At 43.6% G+C, this 24,486-nt stretch overlaps 1 protein-coding gene across 4 annotated transcripts; it reads right to left on the minus strand.

The window, feature by feature from the left end:
- Positions 1–316: 316 nt before the first annotated feature.
- ptpra (protein tyrosine phosphatase receptor type A) lies at positions 317–24,207 on the minus strand. Of its 4 annotated transcripts, none has more exons than XM_056605173.1 (22): positions 23,742–24,207; positions 15,938–15,984; positions 15,496–15,577; positions 14,692–15,141; positions 14,561–14,575; positions 12,461–12,557; positions 11,992–12,065; positions 11,335–11,471; positions 10,611–10,701; positions 10,126–10,202; positions 9,971–10,007; positions 9,779–9,876; positions 9,389–9,508; positions 8,759–9,061; positions 7,013–7,162; positions 6,783–6,876; positions 6,468–6,544; positions 6,089–6,223; positions 5,221–5,346; positions 4,830–4,981; positions 4,013–4,148; positions 317–3,575 (listed from the first exon to the last, which is right to left on the minus strand). In XM_056605173.1, the coding sequence occupies exons 2-22, from the start codon at positions 15,956–15,958 to the stop codon at positions 3,501–3,503; spliced, it is 2,547 nt and encodes an 848-aa protein (XP_056461148.1). In that variant the 5' UTR covers positions 15,959–15,984; positions 23,742–24,207; the 3' UTR covers positions 317–3,500. The 4 variants fall into 4 exon arrangements, with proteins under 4 accessions (XP_056461148.1, XP_056461147.1, XP_056461149.1 ...); XM_056605172.1 differs by having other exon boundaries at positions 12,461–12,560; XM_056605174.1 differs by lacking the exon at positions 14,561–14,575 and having other exon boundaries at positions 12,461–12,560.
- Between the last annotated feature and the right edge of the window lie 279 nt (positions 24,208–24,486).

The raw sequence follows: 24,486 nt of genomic DNA on the forward strand, positions 1-24,486 counted from the left end.
ATAAGAAGGGGGTATTGGCTGATTGATTGAACACTGATTGATACTCTGGAGGAATGCTTGCACACAAGACAAATGGGCAATTATTTGAAACCCATTTGTCTCACTTTAGCCATAATGAGCACTGGATGTGGATGACATGAAACAGCCAATGACAACGCCATTTGCCTCATTGCAAATGGGAGCTGAACAACCATTTTTAATTTGTAATTATACAAAATAACGAGGCAGGAATGATAAAATCTCAAGCACTTTATTATGTTGAACATTATCTTGCTTAAAAAGGCCATTTGGTATTATATAATTATATATAATTTGTTAGCATATATATAATTATATATACATATATTAAAATGTTGAATAACAAAACCCTAGAGACAGACACAAATGAAAAAAAAAATGCTTAAGACATCAAATTAGAAATGGCCAAAAAAAGATAATCTCTAAAACGTTTTAGAAATGGTCCCAATACAGTTCAATATAGATCTATTAAAAAAAAAAAAAAAAGCAAGGCAAGAAGACAAGAAGGAAATATAAATAACCTTACATTATATACAAAGGGTGGTAGGTAGTGACCATTTTGAAAACCGGTAGAAGAGCAAGTCAAGTAAGGACATCAATCAGGGTTGGTTAATGAAAGGGGGACACCTGTTTCAGCAGGGGAGTGTAAACTTCTCAAACTGAAATAAACATGACATGGATGAACACTCTGAACCTCCACTTCCCAACCAGAGACCCTCTCCATCCATCGATACCTGTCTCTGCTAGAAGGGCGGTATAAAAAACATTTTTTTTTTTTTAGGGGGGGGGGGAGTTTAAGATAAAAGGTTCAGGAGCCTACTGTGTACTATTTATAATATACCAAACAATTAAGTGAATTAAAATGAATTGGCAGCGCATTTAGGAAGAATGGCATAAGTGAGTGCTGCTGGAACAATAGTAGACACTCAAAGATCTACTGTGAATTTATCTAAAACCCTATGGCTCCATCCATAGAATATGCTGACAGCGGCATTTCCTTTTACTCCTAGTTGGGGCGGGGCCACATAGATGGAGCTGCCACTAACATGGGGCTGCTAGCTGGGGTCTGTGGGAAATTCATTACCTTGCTAAAATTCATTTTTTGGGGTGGAACATTACTATGGAGGCACTTTTTGGAGATAACAAGCTACGTTCATTTGAAAAGTTGGCACAGTGTCATATTCTTGTGACGTAATCATCTTGAGCAAAATGTTTTAATTAAAACAGGACTAAATGGCCAAACACAGACAAGCCATAAGGGGAACAACACGACTCCTCCCTCTGCCACCTCAGCGGCTATAAGAGAAGTTGGAAACATAACAAAGAAGTAACTAAACACAGTGGCACCTAACTACTAATATGGGCACTTGTGACGCTTTGGAATGAGAGTTAACCTGAAATGGCAATGACGGTGCAGAGACAGCCAGCAGCCAAGGGAAAGGTCTCGACTGCTTCACAAAACAAGGACCCCATGCACTCCGTCACAACGTTGAGTCTTGACACTGCTACTTTGGATTTTTCTTCTCAAAAATTCTCTCCCTCCACAATTTCTGGTTGGGTTCTATTCATACAAGGGATTCAGTTTCTTTTTAGGGTGCAAATTGCACATTAGTATACGAGTCTTCAACCCAGTGATCACAGAATTGCATATTCTAACCTTTTAATCTTTTAAGCAACAAATTAATTCTGTGTGTTACACGCATGAAGGAGAATCTAATCATTGTAGTCAAAATGAGTTTGAAATTGGGACGTGCAAATTAAATATTAATTTATAAATAGTCTTTTTTTATAAGGTGAAAACAAACAAAAAAATTATCTGAAGAACACACCGTGGATAAGGGTGGGCAATTTATGCTCCGGTAATCTTCAGGTAGGAGTGAACCTTTTGAACTCTAGCCAACTGTGGAAATGGACCAGTGTTGAATTTGTAAATTGAAACAATCCTGTGCGCAGTCATTTCCTGAGTTGGCAGAGTTGAAATAGGACTGACCCCTGTCGATAACTGACATCATTCATCTTTCATTACAATCATAAAGGGAATGGCTTCAATGGTGGCCTCATTGGAAACACATGGCGTCGCAAACCCAAGTAGAATATAAGAATCCACTGCAAACATTTCAGAGCACTCATACATTTCATGAAAAGAAAGTTTCACTTTGGAAATTAATCGAAGCAACAGCTTTATAGTTTTACACAATAAAAAATAAACATTCTTCGGCATCAGTGACCGTGGTGAAATAATACAATCTTATACCAAAAAAAATGGTGACAAAACAGCATTGTGATGCAAGGCCAGTATACAACAAAGGGGAAGCAGTTCATTCATACAGAAAGGAAATACTCTTTGATTTTGAGTTCTCCCCATCAATACTGCTGAATGTCCGTAAGCAAACACATGAACTATAGAATTGGTATATCTCGATGATAAGATTCCAATGGTTTATCATGGTATTTAAATTGATTGTCATGTCTCACGCTTTAACAAATTTACTCGAAGGGCGGGGGATGGATCCAAAGTGTGGTGCATTACTCATCGATGCACCAGAAGTCTTGTCTTGTCTTGTCTGGTTTTTCCTGGACAGTTTGTTGAGGTGGTCTCCACGTTCAAAGCTCAGGTGAATCAGGGGCTTTGGCACTGTGGGAAGGATGCAGCTTAGGGCTCACTTTCTTTTTGCGTATCTGGACGCATGTGCATTTCTTCTGTGGGTTACGCCACATTGATGTCGCCCGCCTAGAGACTCTTGTTACTTCAACTCCAAAACTGGTGGATGATGATGTGTTAACACTCCTGTGTTGAACAGTTGTGTGGTCTTTGTGTGCACATGAAGGGGTGGGTGGGTAGGGATACCAAAACAGAAAATCTATCGAGGATAATTCTATAAATAAATCAACCTGTGTTCTGCCAACCACTGCAGTCAGGTAGAGCCACTGATTCAGGCCATAAGAAGACAAATCAAGTATCAGTTCCTATGTAGAAACAAAATAAAAAGTATAATAACCCAGCTACGTAGACCCTAACAATCTTCCCTTAACTGTGAACACCAGCCAATAAAGCGTTGGATTTGTATTCATATATAGTTATATTATTTATATATATATTCCAATAAAATATGTTACAAATGCCACCCTAAAACGTAGCCAACCTCAAAATGGTCTAAAAAAAACAAAATAAAAGAAGCCTCAGGATCGGTATATATACACTTTCTAAAGAGAGACGGAAAGCTAAAGGGACAAAAAGGGCTGTATTGACAAGACAAATATTACAAAATATTCATGAAAGCATTTCAGTTTGTCGTGTCTTTCTGTAGGAAAGCTCTGGGTTCTGTTTTCCTGTGCCGAGACTGTGGTTCCCTTTTTCCTCTGGGAAGGAGGAACCTCAAGAAGTCTGTCAGGTGAGCCAAACTGCGCGTGAACGTGGATGTGTTTACCGCGGTGAGTTTATATTGGTTTTAACGGTGTGTTTGAGTGTGGTCGTCCGTCTGCTACTTGAAATTGGCATAGTCGGAAAAGGCATCTATGTACTCTTGAACCACCTTGTAGCAGAACTCGTACTGCTCCTAAAGGGAGAGAGAGACAGAGAGAGAGAACTGTAAGGGACTCCATTGTAAAACCAAAAATGGAATATGAATAAATAATAAACAGTTTTTTGTTAAAGTCTGTACATTCAATATTGTTTGCAAAACCAACAGAATACTCAATTGGTTTTGTATAAACCGGATAATCCTCCAGGGAAATGAATGAATACAGACTTAAATATTAGGTTGACATTTCAGAAAAAACAGACACAATGGGTTCAACAGGAGCATGTCCGAAGTGTGTTGTTAAAACCAAAGCTAGCCCTCTTGAAAGGCGTTTAAGAACTTTATACATTCATGTAAAGTTACACAAAAACGTTCATTTTGTGAGACCCAAACGTAACTGTTTCTAAGTTGGTGAAAACAGGTGAAAGCCCCCCTGATCCAACCTAGAACTCATTGGGCTGAGCTCTGCTCACCAGTGTCTGCACCATGTGGGGCCTCTGAAGTCTCAGGCTCTTGACCGTCTGAAACACGTCCAAGATGCCCTCGGCCTTGACCCTCTCCAGGACCGTACTCAGCGCACAGAACGTCCCGGTCCGGCCGGCCCCCGCACTGCACACGCACACACACACACACACACACACAATTTAGGAGCCGTTTTTTATCTAAGGCAGCTTTAAAGTAAGGATGCTTACAGTATACAATCAACATTTTCAAGGGTAATTAAGTTCATATAGATGAATGTAGCATTGAGAGTAAATAATAAGGATGTTATGTCCAGAAATACACAGACACCCATAAACACTCAAGACACCCATGAACACAGTAACTGTGTGCAGGTTTTTGTTGCCTGCCAGCCCGTCAGAAGGAAGAGGAGAACAATCTAACCGAGCAGTGAGTTCCTGTGACATAAATAGACATTGTGTTTTACCCAATACATTAACTGTTCAACGCACACATACACGTGCACGACAGATATAAATAACAGATGCTCTCTACATCAAGTGCCTATGCATAGAATAGAGGTGGGGAGGGGAGGCTGCTTCTATGTACTGTGCATATGGGTTTGCACTTAGCTCTCCTGTATAGAGTGTGCATTTGCTTCATCCAATATTTATGTTTATAGGATGTATGGTCGATTATTTAAGAATTATTTAATTGTTGACAAAATTACAATTCAATTTCTTCATCTCACAACGAACGGGAAACCTTGTGAATATCAAAAAACGTGACTGAATGAAGTCAACAAAGGAGCCCACTAGGCAACGTAAAGGGGTTGTGCGTGTCTCTGACCTGCAGTGGACAGTGATCGGGTGGTTCCCAGACTGCTGCTGCTGTTTCGTCACCGCGGCGATAATGTTGATCATGCCTTTCCCGTCGGCGGGGATGCCCACCTCAGGCCAGCCGTGGAAGTGGAACTGACGCACCGCCCGTGCTTTGTTCTCCTGAGGGGAACCGGGGAGCGCCGGGAGAGTACAGGTCACCAGGATGGCAGCACATTGTGTTTATGGGTTATAAAGGGCATACTGGTGGAGGGGAGGGGATCTCCAATGTGTCTAAGGAATAGGTCATGAAGGTTTACTATTTCTATCTATCTAGCTTTCAATATCTAGAGGAGAATATCTAGAATATCGAGAGGAGGCACAGAGTGATGGCGATAGAGAGACATACAGAGAGCCCTTACCCGGTTGTTGGTGACCAGGAGCTCTCTCACTGTGTAGCTTTCACTCTCATCCTCCCTCTTGATCTCGATGGAGACGTCCCCATAGGCCACCGCCCCGTCGCTGGGCCAGTACTGGGCACACTTCTCCTGTAATGGACGCCCACGACACAGGGCAGACGAGCAAAGGAGCAGGTACACGAGGTTAATCATCCCGTATTGTGTGCTCCACCGTAGCCACGTTCACATGCAGAGACGCGCTCCATGAATGAGTAAGCCTACGTAAAATTGCCTTCTTATTCTGAACTATGGCACAATGTCGGAAATGGATGGGGATTATAAGTAAAAAAAAAAAGAGTTCAAGGTCAACACGTCATCTAGGCTGCGGGGGGGCTATTGTGGCCGTTCGGTTCCTGGTACAATACATGTGATTGAATGAAAGTTATTTCTGTGCTCCTGGATGTTCTGTGAAGGAGTAGCATGATGAAGGTCATGGCTGGGCTCTGGTCGCCTGCGTGCAGCAGGACCTCTGCTTCTGTTGTATTATTGAGTAGCTTCTCCATTAACAGCCGTCTATTTTAGCCCCTTATTGGCCTGATACCCAACACCGCCGCACGCACACACATGCGTATTCACACATCTCTCTGGAGACTACCGGAGAAGGGGAGCTGCCCGGCCCCTTTTGTGTACGAGTCTGCTATCCCTAACCTTTTACTCCCAGTATATACGAACCGGGTTGCATCCCCAAGGTCTCACAACCTAAGGAGCAGCCTTAGGTTAGGCACCCTTCCCGATATTAAATGAGCTGTAACCAAATTCACTTGGGAGTATTTCGGATCCATTAACCTCCTGAATGAGTTCTGAGCATTGTAATATTGTTCCCAGCAGCTACCTGGCCTCTCTCCTCCAGCTCCGTCAGCATGACGATGGAGCAGCTTCTCCACTCCCAGATCATCCTCCAGAAGTCCTCCAGCGTGTGCTGGAGAGGGCCCTGGCTGGCGATGTACGAGTCCTTCTGGCGGTAGCCCTGAGGAGGCAGATGAGAGGGGAGGGGAAATGGGAAACAACAGTTGGTGAGACAATGGGTGAGAGAGAATGCATGCAAGTAGACGAGTAGTGATTTTGAATGTTAGCATTCATTTTGTATTGTAATGCATCTACTGATTATTACACATGACATCACTTGTTAAAGAGGGATAACAGAAAATGAAATACTGGATGGTGCATTTGCGTTCAAACATAAAAACAAAAGAATGCTTTTTCAGACTGACATCAATGAAGGATGCGTTCACATAATCCGTGTCCTCTTCTCCCCGTTTCACTGGAATGATGACTCTGTTAAACTCATCTGAAACAGACAGAGGGACACATTGGTGGGAGACTGATACAAAGGGTGGGGATAGACAATGGTCGCAAAGCCGTTTAGAAACCCTAACCCCTTCCTCGTCTTCGGGAGAATAAAAAGCATAATTACTGTTATGCCTTAATCCCTTTTAAGCTTGAGTTTATGTGTAATGGTCCCTTCCTGCAAGTAGAATGATATTGCATGCAAAGGCACGTCCATAAAAACCCAGGAGTAGACCTACATGGGATAATCTGTAGGACTCGGTTCTTCTTCATGTTGGCCGGCAGGTTGCCCGTTCTCATCTTATCGTTCTGGATCTTTATAGACGTCAGCTTCTACGAGGAGAGAAAAGAGAAAAGAGAAGAGAAAAAGAAAGGATACATTTTCTGGACTGTCGAACATAAACATCCGGCAACATAAAAGTAAGACGGAAAATACCACATGCGCACAAAGACTCCCAGCCCTGACTACCTTGAATTCGGTCTCCAGGCCCCCGCAGCCGGCTCCCGGGGACGGGGCGTAGAGCTTGGCCAGGTGGGACTCCAGGGAGGAGACTTCCAGCTCAGTGTCTCCGTACAGGTAGTGCTCCAGCAGGGCCTGGAAGATGAACACGTACTGCATCTGGGGAAGGAGAGAAAGGAGAGAGATTGTAGAGGACTCGTGATGCTCCGCCAACTTCAGGATCGACCATATACCTTTCTAGGAAATACCTTTCTAGGAAACAACCAGCTATTATGGGAGACAACTATTTTTGAAATTGGTCCAGTATTGAGCGAGAGCGCCCTGTCAAGGCACGTATAAAAAAAAGACAGGCCCTGATATTATACGTGTCTGACAACATTATTGAAAGGATCCCTACAGAGATATACAAAACTCTTTTCTTTACCTTAATTTGGTCTGTTTGCTATTGTGTCTACAAGAGTCTCGCTCAAGGACAATTTTCACTCTATAAGAGCACGAGAGAGATCGTTGCAGGAAATTTCCAGGTTGTCGTTACAATCTCAACTCTCCTTCACCCAAATATTTCCAAGGCATTGGGTTTTATGTAGTCCAACACAATACACTCTTGCCTGCACTCCGCTCTCACCTGTCCACTGTTCTCTTCCTGCAACAACTCAACTATCGTGCTCTTTCACAGGCGAGACTAATTAAATACTGGACCAAGTTCAAACATTGTGGTCTGCATTAGTCCCTTAAACCATATATAAATACCGAGACCTACTTTTAAAAAGGGAGTTGCTGATATGTATATGACAGTTGCAATTTCAGGTCTAACACTTTAAATCACTTGTGTTGAACATTTTTGCATTAAATGACTCTTTTAAATTAATGTTTAATAGTAAATAAAAAAGTAATGAGTTTGAGGAAGAACATAGTGAGGCAGGATTTTCCGAGAATGCATTTTCATTCTGGTAAATAGCTCAAATGAGCAGCAGTGATTCAGCTGGTCATGTGCGTTTGCGTTGGCCTTCCCTGTTGTTTCGTTGGTCTGCCTGTCACCTTTAAAGCCGTACCCCCACTGTGAGCACCAGTTCCTCCATCTGGTGTTTACCCCAGAGACCTGACCGTCCTGTTTTGGCTTCTTTAATTCATTACAAAGCACAATCAAGCTCATGACAATGGCTTTGTTTTAGCTGTTTATGCGTGTGTGAGCAACCAGTCAGGACCAGGCAGTGATGCATTTGTCAAAATATTTATTTTTAACCTCCACTGGGAATTAAACTCCTAAAGCTTTATATATACTTGCCGCGTTTGAAACCAAAATAGAGTAACGATGACGGCCCTCACACACAGTACATGCGCCAATTCGTCCTCGGAAAATTTGAAATGTACAAACTGCCGTCCAGATCACAGTGAGGGGCAAAACGCAGACTACAAATGCCTTGGTGACACGTGCTCACATGTCTTAACATTCTATATAAATCGCATCACAGCGAAGGGGCAGGACAGGACCCACCAGATATGAACCCTGATCACAACGCTGCTAAGCAAGTAGCAAACACATACCGGCTCTCTCATCGTTTCAATCCTCTGCGAGTATGCAAGTGTGTTTTTGTGCGTGTGTATCCAGCCGTCTGTCTGTCTGTCTTTGTTCGTGTCTTTATGCGTGTGTGTCTGTTTGAATGAGTGCGTCTATGTGTCTGTTTGTCTGGCTGTCTGTCCATGTGTGTGTGCATTTCCCCCAGAAGCAGCGCGTCGGGGGTCCGACCAACTCACGTCCGTCTGCACCATCTGACAGCGCTGCGCTCGGATGCGCGTGACGAAGCCGAACACGTCCACCTTCCGCTCCGAGGTCATCATGTCCAGCATGGCGTCGATCACGATGAAGGTGCCGGTGCGGCCCACGCCGGCGCTGCAGTGCACCACGATGGCACCGGCGTACTGCGGGTTGCAGTTCTTCACCTTCTTCAGGAACTTGAGCATGCCGATGGGCGTGAAGGGCACGCCGAAGTCGGGCCAGCTGGTGAAGTGGAACTGGGTGACCAGCCGCTGGGGCTTCTTGCCCGACAGGTCGCCCACCTAGATGGACGGACAGACAGACAGAGAGAAAGATGTCAAGAGAAGAAGAGCCCTTCGAGCCGGGGTTCAGGGGTCATGTGTTTGGTTGAAGACACCGAAGGTAAACATGAACGAACAAGGAGAAAATTACGACAAAACAAAAATAAGATAAAAGAGTAATAAGTAATGATAGTAATTAATGTGCATTAGTGCTATTTTTATTCCACTAAATGAGTGACTTTGTTCACATTTATTTTTATATTCATGCGAGAGTAGAACAACTGTAGCCATCGTGTTTTAACAAAAAAACACATGTGCCCTTCCTGTTGAGACCCAGTGGAACGGTACCTGTTGGATGCAGAACTTCCGGATGGTGTAATCCACGAGGACCATCACGTCTTCCACAGAGACGCGGATGTTCCCGTATGTCCAACAGCCCTGGTCCGGCCAGTACTGGGCGCATTTACACTGAGGAAAGAGAGAAAAGGGCAGTGCTGTGAATACACACTCACTGAGACCCCTCAGCTCTGATCTACCAATCACCTGGCACTCTACCAGCTGATCAGGTGACACCCAAACACATACATAAGAATATCATCTTATGGCACAATGAGGACACAGAATTAAAAAGCCTATTTCCCAAATTCATCAATAAAGCTAATGGGCAAGATGATGTCATACAAAACGTGCAACAAAGGGGTACCTGAAACCTAACGTGTCATTCCCAATATTGCCTACCTCTTTCCTCTCCTTGAGATTTGTAACCATGACGATGGTGGCTGTGTTCTGCTCCCAGATCATTCTCCAGAAGTCGTTCAACGTTTCTTCCTTTGGCCCTGATAGGACAGAAAAATAAATGCACAGAAACATGAATTAAACCTACAGATTTAAAACTATGGACCTACTTTTATCTTGTTTTAAAAAATGCACCTTGGGCTCCAATAAACTTGTTCTTCTCTTGGTAACCCTATAAAAAACAAATAAAACAGAATAAAGAATATATATTAATACAGATTTGAGACGAAAGGTCTGTTCTAACTCAAAACAAACAAAATAGCAACGAAAAAATGAATCTTCATACTAACGTTTACAAAAGAGGCGTTGATAAAGTCAGAATCGGGGACTCCCTCCAAAGATGAGAGGTGGACCCTTGAATGGTCATCTGAAATGGCACGGACACAAATCAAGGAAAATAAGTAAAAAAAAAGCAAATAGGATTTACAATGTGGACCATTGAATGGTCATCAGAAATGGCAGGGACACACATTAAGGAAGATAAGTAAAATTAAAAAGCAAATACATATACATTTTGAAAGTCAGGAATACCATGCAAGACATGCTAGAATAAACAATACCATCAAGGACGAAGGTGTGATGCTTATTATTGTTTATGTTGGGCTTCTGGATCTATTTCCATTAAATGATTGGAGTGCAGTTTAGTTTTAGAGCTAATAAATCAGTTTCATCTAAGAAGAATCTCTGCAGGGTATATAGGCATTGTACATAGTTTATTTGCATAACTAGGTAGAAAAGCATTTAGCTTTGTGTGGTCGTACTGGGGGTCACTCACATGGCAGGATGTTGACGTATCTATTCTTCTCCTTATTCTCTTCCTTGGAGGCAGCGTCACACGACGGCTGGATAGGGCACACTGGTAGCGACTGAACGAGAAAAACAAACATTTCAAATTCCATTCCCCAACACATCATTCTGAGCTTCTTGTACGCTCCTTGTGGAGTTCACCCTGGTTAAGTACTACTGTGATGACCGCACGATTGTGTTGATTGTATCCCGCGGCCCAGTATGATATCAGACACACAACAACCTTCCCCCCCAGTCTCTCCCTTATCGGTATCTCATAAGTGATGTTTCGAGACTTGCGGTTCCATTCTATAAAAAATATGTGTAAAAATGTTTAAAATAGTGGTTGTTATTTCTAAACGTAGATAGTTTAATGTCCCCCTTGGAGGGATTTAGTCAGTTACTGATGGCATCCCATAATTTTGTGCTCTAGCTACGCTGATCTTCGGTTGGCTCATTTCATTATTGTCTGATTGCATTCTAACAGTCTCAGTCTGTCAGCAGAGGGTTGGGAAGCCAGACAATGAGATCCTAGGTGCAGGTGCGGTGTGGTAGGGCGTTGGAAAGCTATGACAACTCATTTCTCATCAAAGGATTATGTGAGATATTTACCAGCACATTGCTTAATACGTCTGCTTCCTAGACTGTGGGGATACAGGTTTGACATCTATTTTGTCTGAGACTGATGTATATTGTGTGTGACTGAGTCATACATTAAATTCCTCCCTGAAGAGCTTGTTGTCGTCAGCCATTCGCCGGTTCATCTCTTCCTCCAGCTTATCAATAGGAAGGGGCGGGTACTTCCTGTTTGTACTGGGCGAGCGGGCCAATAGTGGCACACTCTGGAGCTCTGGAGGAAAAGAGAAAGATAGAAAAGGAGGGGAGATCAGGAAGGAGAGGAGAGGAGCATAGGAACAAAAAGGAACATAAAAAAGAGAAAGTAGTTAGAGCGAGAGAGGGAGAATTTGAGAGCACAACTTTTCAACTATTCACTATTCAACTGTTCAAACAGGCCACCAGAGGTCAGTGTTGTGCAACACTGCCATAGGAATGGGCTAACCTAAGAGTTAGGTAATCCCATTGAACAAAAGCCTCTGCCATCGGCCAGCCAGTGAAACAGATATTAGCAACGGGAGCGTGATCAATCCAGTCTTATCTGAATCAACTCAATGCGGCACGTTGGAACAGGCCGACTGATGTACAACAGCACAAACTCGTTGATATGACCCAAAATAAACAGAAACGAATGCCTGATTACACGGTCCGATGTGCCGAGACACACACACACACAAAGATCAATCACTGAAAGCACACGCAACCACATCCGCGTACACACGCAGAAAGACGGATACCCACACTTATTGACTTACCCGTATCATCTGATCTACCATTGGTCAGTCTGAAGGAGTTGGAATGACTTCCTGCCTGCTTGTACTTCTTAAACCTGTCAATGACGAGACAAGCGTTTCAGCACACATCTACATCTGACACACACACACACACACACACACACACACACACACACACACACACACACACACACACACACACACACACACACACACACACACACACACACACACACACACACACACACACACACACACACACACACTCGCCCCAGATACACTGCAGAATGTCAGTTGGTTGTTGCCATAGTAACAGCTGCAACTTGGGGCCTCTCCACAGGCTTCTTGGCTCCATAAAAAACCTAACAAGTGTTCCTTGGCTTCCCTGCTTTTTATGTTATTTTGCCCATGATCAGAAATGTTACATTCACTCAATGCAGTCCAGGCCACTTTGTTAAAAAAAGTCGCATCCAACATGTTGTTGTCTGACCTGAGCATGTAGAGGATGATGATGATGAAGATGATGACCAGCAAGGAGGACACGGCCACCATGACGGCCATGATAGGCATCTCGTCCGCCTGGTCGTCTTCTTGGGCGAGGGACAACAGAAAAGACACAAAAAGTTTGTTCTGCATGTACAGCACAGCGGGAAGAGGGAGAGAAAAACAGACTAAGCAGCAAGAGACAGTTCCACAGTAGGAGTTAACCTGTACGCTTCTGTACGAAGAGACAGATATACGTGCCCACTAAATGCTAACCCTTTAGCAGGATCTAATACATATGGTCAAAATCCATGTTCCAGCCATGCATTCTTATGCATGTGCGTTTTTATGCATTCATTATAATTATTGACGTTAAAGCAGCATTCCCCAAACTAACGACAGTGCAGTCTTGTTTATTTAACAACAACCCGTTGTGATGTGGAGGGAGGGATTGAGCTTTGAGCTTTTTTTGCCCCATCCAACCCTGCATCCTTCATGTCAAGTGTTCAAGCATAAGGCAGAGCCAAGGTCTGGTGTAAATATTTCATTGGCCTTCGGAGGAGGACGTCTCGGCCTGGCTGGAGAGAGTGAGAGCTGTGGAAAGCTCATCCACAGTCGGCGTAAACCTTCACTTCAGAATGTGCAGTTACATCACTAGAGAGCTGTAGGGTCAACCTACAGCTCAAGTCTGGTTTTAACCTGGTAAGCGTCCACAGATGTAGACTGGACTGGGTTGTGGTGAGAGTATGGGTTAATCAAAGTAGGGCTGAGGTTTGGGGTTATTTCCATTGTCGGTGGAAAAACTTTGTTATAAAATGTCGGAGATAATGACAAATGGGCACTTCAAAATAGCATCGCCCAATGATGCGCCTTTCATATGACAAACTGTAGCTCTGTAGCAAGGGAAAACAACGTTTTATAAAGTTTTGAAATAAATATTTCCTTTTCTGAAACTATAAGGACTCTATTAAATAATAAATGATATAATAAATAACATTAAATATTTATGTGGATTTACTCATCTGTGAATTGACTAATTTCATCAGCACTTGTTTGGAGAACAACAAAAAATAAACTAAAGCTAAAAGCAGAAAAAAGAGCTGAAAAACGCTTCAGTATTCAGTAATAGGGTATGTCATTAATGCCAGATATTTGTTTTTGCATGGTCAGGTTACTACTGCTATCAAAACATGTATTATTGATGAATAAAAAGTATATAATGTTTCTGATTTGAAACATACTGGTTGCCCAGAGAAGGAATCATCTGACCACATGTTCCACCATTAATTTCCACTATGCTGTGAATGTTGATGCATCATTCCCATAGTTATTCTGGCACTTTCCTGCAGACAATGAATACATTTAGGAGTGCATCATCACAATAGCCTATGCATGGACATCATGTGAGTGCAACATGCCTACGATTGCGCAAATTCCAGCTACAAGTTCTCGCAGGTTGGACTAGAGACCACATATAGATTATCAGGAGGGAGGGGAGGGGGGGGGGTAAAGCAGAACAAAAAAATACAATACAAAATAATTATCATCAAAATACACAAATTCAAGTTATACAGCCAAAATATGGCCCTGCAGTTACATCTGCCACCCTTTCCAACTGGCAAAGTGGATTAAGGCCTGTTTGTCACCAGACCCCTTTCATTCATCAAATCCCCTTTAAACTCCAATCAAATAGCAGGAAACAGTGGGGGTCGGCGGTGTATTAAATGGGGTGTAAAAGTAGGTTTCAAGTGAAGCCACGCTTAAGCAAATAGTGATACTGCTTAGTGAGGGGGATTTTTCCAGTAAACCATGAAGCCATGCTTTTTGGGTCCAAAAAATAAAATCGCGGCAATATGGATCACTGTTTGGATTATGTATCAGCATGATCATCATGTATATGATTTTAATCAATCAGTACATGTTCTTGAAGGTATGCCATCAGATAACTATAGTTTTCCACCGTCTCCCCTGTTCAAGCCTCCAATATTATGGAAAAAAAAAGGAGAAAAGGGCAGGCATGCCTATTCAAATTATTAAGACACCACCACTCAAGAACCATAACCCACTGAATCATGCCCAGACACCAAAAACATGGAAGCTGTCTCACCTGGATCCTGGCCATCTGTAGAAGGACACAAGATGGTGTTTACTTATGGTGCATCTAACAGCAACTACCGCATCCCCCACTGTCAGGTTGTGGACAACAAGCGGCTGACTCGGTCACACGGACAAACTCACCTGGCGGTACCACGCGGAACTCCCCCCCCCCGCTCGCCGCCGTGGCCGTGGCCGTCGCCATGGGGTCGTCGGTGACGTCGCCCGAGAACGTCTGCGGAGGAGTGACGTCCGGCGTCCCCGTCACTGCGGTCCCGTTGTCCCGTCCTCCGTCTTCTACTGGCTCCGTGCCGTTGGGCGCCAGCGGGGGCTGGGTGGCTGGAGGTCCGCTGGGGCCGTCTGTTGGGGCCTGAGGTTGTGGCAGGGGAGGGGCCGGTTGGGGCTCCGCTGAGGGCGCGGCCTGACCCCCGTCATCTTGGGCCGCCGCGGTCGTCGTAGGCGTCGTCTCCGGGGCAACGATAGGGGGGAGGACAGTGGGCGGGTCTGTCAGGGCAGGGGTGGGCGGAGCTGTGGTGTTGAGTAAGGGGGCGACGGGGGGCGCAGTGGCCGGGGCAGTGATGACACCCACAAGGCCTGGAGAGAGGAGGGAAGGATGGGGGTGGTAGAGCTGCTGCCACGGCGACTACAACGTTGTGATAACGAGAATCAGATTCCATTAAGCATCAGAAAATGATGTTCAATCCACGCGTTTTAAACGTTGAGGAAGTGCAAACAACACAAACAACGCAAGGGGGGGATTCAGACCACACCCCTTTAATGCTGAGTCTTTCCACGACTGAGTTCATTAGCTGACTTTGAGATTCATATTCATTTACTATTTGAGGGTAAGATACATTCTGTTATGCTATGGTTATTGTAAGTTGATTCATATGACACCGCTCAAGCGTAAAAGTACAGAACATGGAAAAGGGTGAGTCATTCTGGTACCTGTGGTGAGGGGGGGGTCCTGCGCTGAGGCCCCTAGGGCCAGGCCGAGCAGAAGGAGCAGGGGACACACACCCATTCTGCCCTGCACACACACACACACACACACACACACACACACACACACACACACACACACACACACACACACACACACACACACACACACACACACACACACACACACACACACACACACACACACACACACACACACGACCATGAGTCAAAGAGAACATCCCATCACAATGACATCTTAACCAGAGCCTTGTGACCTGAAAACTAAACTGAACCACTGTTGGGACAGGAGGAGCCACTGGCCCCTCTGACCCCGGAGCAGAATCCAACATGCTCATCATGTCAAGAGATGTGTCTAAATCTTGTTTTGAAACCACAACGGAGTACTCACACACTAATGGGTGTGTTCACAAAGAGATCCCCTTACCTTGAGGAGCGGAGTTGGCATCAATTACTCATTCGCACAGCATGGTCCTGAATCAGGAGGAATGGACAATGAATATACACACACAGCATATGGAACGACAACAATGCAGACTTTATCATGCACATCATGACAGGAGCATAGGCTTAGATTTCAACGGGGATTAAAGGGATACGTCCCCCTCAATATTATAACATGTGCATTCATCCATCCTCACCCACAAAAAGATTTTATTGAGAAATAACACCATAACGCTAATAGACACGGCAATGTCTCTGACAGAGGCAGATCTTTATTTACTCCCAAACACACGCAAATACCTGAAAGCAGTACAGAATACCGGAAAGCTTTACTGCATCCACACACGTAGAAATAGTACGTCGGTAGAATATAGACTTAAGCAGCACAATGAAGGGTATCCTGCATGGTCAATACAGCTATGAGTAGTTCAATACAGCCCAAAGCATAGATTCTGTGTCAAAAAGGCAGAGGCCTATGTGTGAAACTTCTGCAACCGATTGCTGATCGTAATAACACCGTGGCCAGCCTTCCCTAAATCACCACCGAGGCCTAACAGAACCAGTCCCCCCCCGACCGCAGGACTTGAATGGTTCCTCTGCTGAGTGCTGCCTATTCATGCAGAAGTGACTAGGCCCACTGTGAACCGCGACCAGAAGGAGGGAATGGAGTTGGGCAGTCTGTATCTGCCAGACTGACCGTTTTCTGCTCCACTCACAGAAGCCCTAAAAAGTTGTTGTCTCACTGAGTGAGCTGTGATAATCTCTGTGGCTAATCCAACGCTCTTGACCCAGCAATAATCCTGCATGTCTGGCCCTAAGGAAAAGGAGATGCATTAGGGGGGGGGGGCACGGGCACACACACACACACACACACACACACACACACACACACACACACACACACACACACACACACACACACACACACACACACACACACACACACACACACACACACACACACACACACACACACACACACACACGGATTACTACATCAGGGCCCTGCACAAATTGGGCGCTAAAGTCAATAGCGTTGCCAGTTCCTCTGTCTAGGCAAACTAAAAATCTGTGGACAAGCAGAGTTTTCACCAGAGCCTGTCCATTCCAGCACTTACATTCAAGCTGCACAATACCGTTTTCTATCTGGCCCTGATTGGAGCCTAAAACAGCGAATGAATGCTGAGTAATGCAGTCGTGCGTTATCCGCCCACTAAACAAAACGCTTGTCCTCCTTGGCTCCAACCAAACCTACAGCATTCACAATCACGGCATCTTTTGAGCTGAATATTTACTGTCATCAAACTGCTCTTCCCTCTTCATTTGGATCCTATTCAACTTCAAGTAGGGCGTCGCTAATGATCTGCAATAGGCTAAATAAAGTGTGGCTTCTAAACTAGCCCGTGTGACCTTGCATAACAAAACATACCTGTTTTAGTCCACATGGCAATCTAATTAACCATGAACGTAACTGGACTGAAACAATCCATCTTGGCACACTGCACACATTCTGTTATATGTATAAACGAGACCAAATAAAAATAACACTGGCTTGATTGCGTTTTATCTTGATTCAATCCAGATTGCTTCCATAAGATTAACAACTATGGACAAAAAACACAATACGAGTTCAAAAATTGGGCAACATAATACATTGGGTGACCAAACAGCTTTCTTCACACTGAGTAAAGCGATATGGAGTCGGACAGCTCCAAACACGACAGGGATCCGTCGTTAGCGGCACATCCCTCGCTCATCGACCTCCCACCTTATTAGAGGGAGTGACTCAGCTGGAACGCGCTCGGGGGCCACAGGTAGCGACTGAAAGGGGCACCTGCCTTCTGCCCGTGGTAAATATAGCACCATATATAGCTCGCATGTCAACAGCATCTAATCACTGTCAAGCTTTTATTAATGAGCTTTTTTCCTGAATGGAATGTGAATAATTGTCAGTGTAATATGGGGGGGGGGGGGGGGAAAGAGAGAAAGAGAGAAAGAGAGAAAGAGAGAAAGAGAGAGAGAGAGAGAGAGAGAGAGAGAGAGAGAGAGAGAGAGAGAGATTAACCTTCCTTCGTTAATAGGAAGGTTTGAAGCTTTTAGTGCCAAAGACGCTAGAGAACCCCACTGAATAAAGTGGTGCTGAAACCCCCTCCTATGGTCTCCGAGTCCGACCATGTTTTTGCGATATATTGGGAAGCGGTTATTATTAATTTACTACTCAAAAGGCTAGTGGGTTAACATCTGCCCTCTTAAGCGTGCTTCAAATAAATCAAAGCATTCACTTGGTAGCATTTTCCTCCAAAATCTCCATCATGCTACCGCTACCATCTAACAATGGTCATTCAAGCATTTCTGCATGTTCCAAATTTGTCATTATATTTAAATCTATACAAAGCATACTGTTATCATAATAGAATAACCAACTTTTAAATCAAATTAAATATTCACAGCTTTGTGATGGCCATTCATGAAACGTTATTTATACATCTGAAAAACCTTATAAGGCTCCATTAGAAGTTACTTTTATACTAAACATGCCTTTCGTAAACCCCGACACATATTTCAGCATCTTTTGCCTTTTTCAGCATCTACCCTTTTCAGAAGAGAACAGAGTATAAAAGTTCCTTTCATGTGCCTCATTGATTTTATCTCACAACCTGCACCATCGGTTTCAAATCCTAATGCATAATTATAGTCGTACTATGCAATACATATTTCCATGTATCATACTCTTCCCTTCTGTTTTGTCACGGAGCTGAATAAACATCCTCACTGGCATCAACATTATCCTATCCCCTTTGGAGGAAACATACTTGTAGCATGTTAGCTCCAATTTTCCTTAGCATCTTGAAGCACTAAAACTAAAAGAAAGTTGAGCCCGACTGGCCTGCAGTGGGAGTTGTGCTGTGCACCCATGTGAAGACATAGTGATTCACAGTGAATCACCTAGGCAGGTCCTTTAGGGCAGCCAGGCAGCTTCAGGAATTCTATGGCAGAAGTGTAATGCCGAAACAATTAACTGACTGATTAACTGCTGAATTATTAGAAGCAAAACCATGATTACAAACAAAATAACAAACTCCAAATAAAAAAGTGGTTAAAAGGGGGTAAAAAAAAGCTAACATTTTAAACAGATAATTCTAAAACATTGTACATAAGTACACATTAACTTGTTGTAACCTTTTCTTAAGCTATCCATTATGCAACATATTTGGCCCTAGAAATTGGAGATGCCACCATCAACAAAGTTATATAGAAGTGTATGCGTCTACGAAACAAATGCATTGAGTTGCTACATTACAATTCTACCATGTAAATCTGGTAGTAAGGAACAGTGTAGTTGGAGATCCAGCGAAACCCCCTTGAATAGGAAAAACACTCCCAAGGAAGGCCAGAAATGCATGTGAAGAGAAAAGAAACAACTTAGTGCTTTTGCAGCCACCCATATTTATAATCACAGCACTTCCCAAATTCTCACTCCTGCTATAATTCTTACAATGTTGCCAGACTTTAAAATCTCTGAGGCCTACCCAGGCCTAATAATTATAATTTCTAACTCAATACCTGAACCTTAGGGTCTATAAACGAATATCTAAACAAAACCACAATCCCTCTAGAAATGGCCACCCATTGACAATCTTTCATAGCCTCCAGGGATTCAGCTGGATCCAGGGAAGAGTCTGGGGTCATATTACAATAGATAACCCATATTATATGTTGTGATGCCGCAAACGCAGCATTGCCTTTCATCATGAATGCAGATTACCTTAATAATACAAGTAGGATCCAATACAGGCAATATATTTACAATATAGACCTATGCATTAAAAAATACAGAGCAAAGCTGTAAATAAACCGTAGAAGACAGTAATAATAATAATAATAATAATAATAATAATAATAATAATAATAGAAATAAGAATAATTATGTGATTCGATAACTCAAATGTTGTCATTTAAACCATTTACTTTGACAATCAAATATTCACCCTCCATTTCTCTCAATACTTAAAGCGTTTGTTAAACTTCATACTGTAATCACTGTTGCATCCGTAGATCCGCTCTTGCCGTTTCATTCTTAAACATAACAAAGGATTCTCCTGTGAAATGAATGTTATTTATATGATGCTATGGCCCAAAACACACACACAGACCTGGCTCATTTTGAAACCACAGACAAATTGTCTGCAAGCACACACCACAGGGTTTAACTTCATAATCACCGCAGTTCCCCTGTTTGGTTGCACTACGCGAGTGCCCCCTGACACCTACTAGGATGAGCACAGAGCAGAACCAGCATGACCTCAAACCGAACAGAAGTGGTATAATATTGGTGATTGAGCAAGGATAGTTGTGTGTTTGGGGGGTTTTCTTGAGCGCACCTTGCTGCGGTGGATAATAGGAGTCTGTCCTTATCCGTGGCACATTAATACAGTTCCTATGTCTCTGTGGGGAGGGGCCCGTCGGTCCAGGGGAGACAGCATTACAGTGAATGCTTCTCTTCATCGCGAGGCTGGTGTAGGCCTAACCCAGAGCCGCCAGGGCTCTATGCTCTGACACAGACCGCAGATTATATGTCCCCAACGCCACACGGGGCAGCCACAAGCCTCTGGACTTCCCTTTCTAACAGCCCGCTACACTCTGCTGGTGTGGTTTGTCTTCCTGCTGGTTTTCATTTATGGGCTGTTGGGTTGATGCAAAGACTTGCAGCACATGCTGGGAATTAGCATTGTGGCTAATCGTACGGGCACGGCCGACCGCGCTGTCCGTTCACCATACTGGTGGTGGTAGGGTTCAATCAGAGAGGTGTTGAACTCTGCCCACTCTTGGCAGGGAGACTCTCTCTCTCTTGGTGTGTGTGTCTGTGTCTGTGTCTGTCTGTGTGTGTGTGTGTGTGTGTCCGTCCGTCCCACTGAGTAACCCAGAGGACGACCAGGGCTGGGGCCACATCAGATGGAGAGAGGATGTGGAGCCGCTTGTAGTGGCCTCTCCACACAAGCCTCTCTCTCTCCACCCTCCATGCAGGGTGCAAGGCCGCCAATGCGACAGCATTGTATGCTTTGCTTTCCCACATAGTACGTTTTCCCTTGCAGCACCACGTAAGGCTCCCTAATAAAAATGCCAATTTGAACTAGCAAATGTCACTAGCACATTAAACATAAGAGAAACTATTTTTGACTGTAGCGCCACACTATTAATGTGTGGTTAATGATGCTTGGTTCTTCCAATTGAGATGAAAACTGAGCTTTTAAATAAGTGATTGACCTCAACTCCTTTTTGAGAACGATAAAGCCTTTCAAATATAATATTGAACAGATTCCATTCACCTAGACATCATGCAGGTTTTTTTCTCATGTCTTTGATTTAAATTGATGTCATCATAAAAGGATAAACAAGGTCTGCAATTATCTTCCCTTTACATATTCATGTAAATATGACAGCCTTATCTCAGATGATTATTCATGTGTATAATAGGTATATTAAAGCTGGCTGATTAATATTACACTCCCAATTTAGGGTGGTCATTATAGCAAATGTTGTGAATTAATCTTACAAACAAATTAGTTTGCATCCTGGTCAGTCATTGGTAATGTTTACAAACACTAAATGTACATTCCTCTTTTACTCAAAGCTGCCTACCTTCACAGGGTACGGTCCATTATAAATGGTTCACGCCTTGCAACTGTATTTTTCCATATGCAGTTTCCTCCTTTTATTTAAAACTGAGGTTCACCTCATACGGCATAACCATTGAATAAGCATGTAACAATTGAAGCATAACCACAAATAAGCATGTAACAATTAAATATTTATAAGATAAAGATAAAACATTGCCGTACAGTATCTGATTGGTTTAAAGTCCACCATTGCTAAAAGAAAGTGAAATATAGCTAAGAATTTGCTTACCATCCTGGGGAATTCACCACTGTAACTGAGGACATAAATAGGCCAACACCTTTAGGCAATTCTGCATAACCTCATAATATTAACATGTTCACCCTAATAGACATTGAATCAGTGTTCATTTTTTCTAAAATATGTATACCTAGGTAGAAACGAAAATAGATATACTGCCCTGAAATATCCCCCAGTAGGAGTTATTTTAGACTCCAATATTGCAAAGATTTCCAGAAAGGCATTAGAAGCTCTGATTATTTGAAAAGGTAAAACAATTTCTAAATGCAGAACACAAGAACATCAAATCAACTTTAGAACGGCCATCCATAAATAGTTCCTAGATCCAAAAATAGGTTGGAATACAACGTTCTGAGTAAGATAAGACGATTAGGCCTGCTGCCTTTTTGACTGATATTGCAATAGCAATGTTTTGGAGTCAATCTGCTTAACTAAGTCGATTTGCATTTTGCTCAGCGATTCCCAGCTAACATTAATATGGGTGGAGGACATACAACTTTTGAGGGGAGGTAACGTGTGCAGACCTGACCGCCGAAGGTAGGCCTGCTGGCAGGATTTGACAGGATGACTAAACACCCCCACGTAACAAGGTTGAGCTTTGCACGTGGAGGATCTTGACTCCTAACATGAGGACCTCACGGAAAATGAATCCCAGATCGAGACAGAGATGCGGTAAGTAGGCCTACTTGCCAACCGCTTGAGGCTAACGATAGGCTAGGATTGAAGCAGCACTTGATCCCTGATGTGACACGCTGCATCCTGGTTCTGGAATGACATCATGACATCAAACTGCTGCAATCGATCCAGCTCACCTTTAGTTTGAATCATGTGATGAATCATCAGCCATTAATATCTTCTGCCCTTCAGCAAAGAACATCATTATCAAAAAATCGGGGTACCAATTAAAGCAAACGACCAAATAAGCCAGGCTAGTCTACACAACTACTGTGCCAGGTTCTCTGACAGCAAGAAGAGTCTCAACACTCACGAGATAGTGTGCTTGGTTACATTCTCAGTGACATTTTGGTAGTATAAAGGCAGGTTGTGGATAAGAAGTGTCTTTGTATAGAGGAGTAGATAGGCTACTTTGTTTCAAGGATCACAATTAAGAAAACTCTTAACCTGCTGGGATTTGGTCGGAAGATGTTAGCGATCCCGTATTCCTGGCCTGGTTCTCATGAAGCCCCCAGTTACTCCACCCACCCCGGGTTGCTCCACACCCTCTCAAAACATGCAACAACAAAGCATCGGCTGATAAAAGTGCATTTCCCAGGGTGACCGAAACCACAAGACTTTCATTCGTTCAACGGAAAATGGGGTGTATAATGGGATATAGTTGGAAAAAACGCAGGATGCTCAGTTGACATATTCCCGACTTAAATGTTCTAATATATCTCATCTATCCCCCTGTACTGGAGAATCCCCTTCGCCAAAATGTCCCTCCCTGCCTCCCAGCCACTTCTACAATGTTCATGTTGTTCCAATCAGGGTAGAGTTCCCCCGTGATTTACCATTCACAAAGTTGACTGGCTCTCGGGAGATCCGACCCATCCTATAACCTCATTAAACCGTAAAAAGAAGCACTTTGTAAACGGAAACGAGATACCGTAGTGGGACAGAAGACCGTCTAATGGGCACAATCATGATCTCAGATTAATGACGCTGGATTCGGCCCGCAGAAGTAACACGGTATGAAAACTTGACTTGACTTCCAGGTCTCCTCTAGAACTGACTGCACTGGAAACACAGTCAGTTCTACATAGAGCTATAGGGCCAAAGTACTGGGATCCGATGTTTCCCCATAACCAAACATGCCGTAGTCCCCATGTAATGTAATGTGTGAAAAGCGTGCGCAACAAAAACAAACTCACCCCAACTTCAGTACAGGCCAAGGGGAAATGTTGGAGATGAGGTGATGCGTTGAAATAGTATATTTTGTATTTCCACGTTTTCAACCCCGGCCCCCAGTCTCCACACCCCAGGATCAGAGTGTGTGAGCGGGGTGGGTAGGGGGGGGCGACCTGTGATATAGGAATGATCTGGTGCTCGTACTTCCAATCCGAGGAGCCACTATTCGGTTTATTTTAACATGCTAGGGCGGCCCCCTGAAATTCCCAACTCGATCCCAAAGGCGTACAACAGATGGTAGTTTCTTCGTCTTCCGTATTATACGAGGAAAAATATGGAACAACAGCGTTTATCCTCAGTATCCGGGCGCGTCAGACGATCATTCTAGTCCGCCATGTTGTATGTCTGCATTGGAAGAATGGGAAGCAAGCAGCACATTCCCTGGCCAGGCCCCAGCTCCAAGTTTTTGTTCCGTAGTATGGTGCGACGTCTGCTGGCCATTGGCGAGAGTGCCAGATAAGTTTAGTCAATGTGCCAGTGTTTACTGCAATGGTCTGTGCTATGAATGGGTCCGTTTTCTGCTTTCTTGTCCGGTAAGAAAATAGACTATATACCTAAACACAAAGCAGTTGAACAACATAGATTATTGGGAGAGTCCGTGTTTTTTCCTGAGGTGATACCCATCTCTAATAAATACAACACAGTATTCTTGACAATAGAAAGGGAAGTGATTTATTTGTCTGTTTTATATTGTAGAACTATATTTAG

This window comes from Gadus chalcogrammus, chromosome 13 (assembly GCF_026213295.1).
Source record: "Gadus chalcogrammus isolate NIFS_2021 chromosome 13, NIFS_Gcha_1.0, whole genome shotgun sequence".
Lineage (NCBI taxonomy): Eukaryota > Metazoa > Chordata > Actinopteri > Gadiformes > Gadidae > Gadus > Gadus chalcogrammus.

Excerpts from the sequence above, each read along its gene's own strand:
- ptpra (XM_056605172.1), bottom strand. The coding sequence starts at position 15,958 with ATGCCAACTCCGCTCCTCAAG. Across the intron at positions 6,224-6,467 it reads TGAACGCATCCTTCATTGAT|GGCTACCGCCAGAAGGACTC; the intron begins GTCAGTCTGAAA and ends CTGCCTCCTCAG. Across the intron at positions 3,576-4,012 it reads CCCACATGGTGCAGACACTG|GAGCAGTACGAGTTCTGCTA; the intron begins GTGAGCAGAGCT and ends CTCTCCCTTTAG.